The sequence below is a fragment of the Eurypyga helias genome, unplaced genomic scaffold, assembly GCF_000690775.1.
Source record: "Eurypyga helias isolate BGI_N326 unplaced genomic scaffold, ASM69077v1 scaffold26648, whole genome shotgun sequence".
In the NCBI taxonomy this organism is placed as follows: Eukaryota; Metazoa; Chordata; class Aves; order Eurypygiformes; family Eurypygidae; genus Eurypyga; species Eurypyga helias.
Genome location: NW_010266660.1, coordinates 15,309 through 16,134, shown reverse-complemented (window position 1 = coordinate 16,134; position 826 = coordinate 15,309). Strand labels below are relative to the sequence as shown.

General features: G+C 62.3%; 1 protein-coding gene across 1 annotated transcript in view; it reads right to left on the bottom strand.

The window, feature by feature from the left end:
• The window catches only part of LOC104513734 (myelin proteolipid protein-like), a gene marked incomplete at both ends in the record, with an annotated part of 990 nt that extends 382 nt beyond the window's left edge, over window positions 1-608 (bottom strand). The window contains 2 exons of the mRNA XM_010157187.1: window positions 51-90; window positions 422-608. Coding sequence (XP_010155489.1) covers window positions 51-90; window positions 422-608 — 227 coding nt within the window. The remainder of the gene's footprint in view (window positions 1-50; window positions 91-421) is intronic.
• Window positions 609-826: the final 218 nt, after the last annotated feature.

Below are 826 nucleotides of genomic sequence, written 5' to 3'. Positions count from 1 at the left end.
GGGAGCTCAGCCCCATGGCTGGGGCAGCCTGGCTGCGGTGACTAACCCACCCCCATGCCACCCCGGGGGACCGAAACAGAGGGTGAAACCCTAGGAGGAGTGAGCTGGGTCAAAGCGGTGGCAAGCAAGTCTGTGGGCCACTGTCAGCTCTCCCATGCCCTCTGTACCTACGTGGTGCAGAGGTCCAGCACCAGCCGGGGCACCGAGCGAGGGTCGGATAAAACAGGTGTGAAAGGGAAAGAAATGGCCAGTGGACCCTGCCACGCAGCCACGGCACTGGCACATGGCAAACGCATCCCGGGGTCTCCGTGGTGCCCGGGTGACAGCATCGCCCCGGCCAGCCACGTCCTCCCAGCACAGAGCAAGACGGAGACACGAGGAGCCCCCGCGCGAGGGTGAAGCACGGCAGTGGGGTACTTACACATCGATGAGATATTCGTAGTCCTGGTAGTTTTTGGAGAAGTAGGTCTCAATGAGCTGCTCGGTGCCTGTGAGGGCTTCGTGCCCACAGCCACAAAACAGCGCTACCCCAAAGAAGCACAAGCCAGTGGCAACCAGTGAAGCAAAGGGTGCCCCGATGAGACATCTGGCACAGCACTCGAGCAAACCTGGGGAGGAGAGAGGTGAGGTGGGACGGGACTGCCGGGTGGGAGGGTGCTCGGTGCCCGCAGCTCTGGAGCAGGCAAGCGCAGGGGCAGGAAGGTGCCTGACAGGAGGGAAGCAGGCTGAAGGAAAACCCAGGAATGATTCCTTGCAGTGCTGGAAAGCCAAACTCAGCAGCTTCTCCGAGAGGTGCCCAAGCAGCCGGGCAGGATTGCACCCCAGC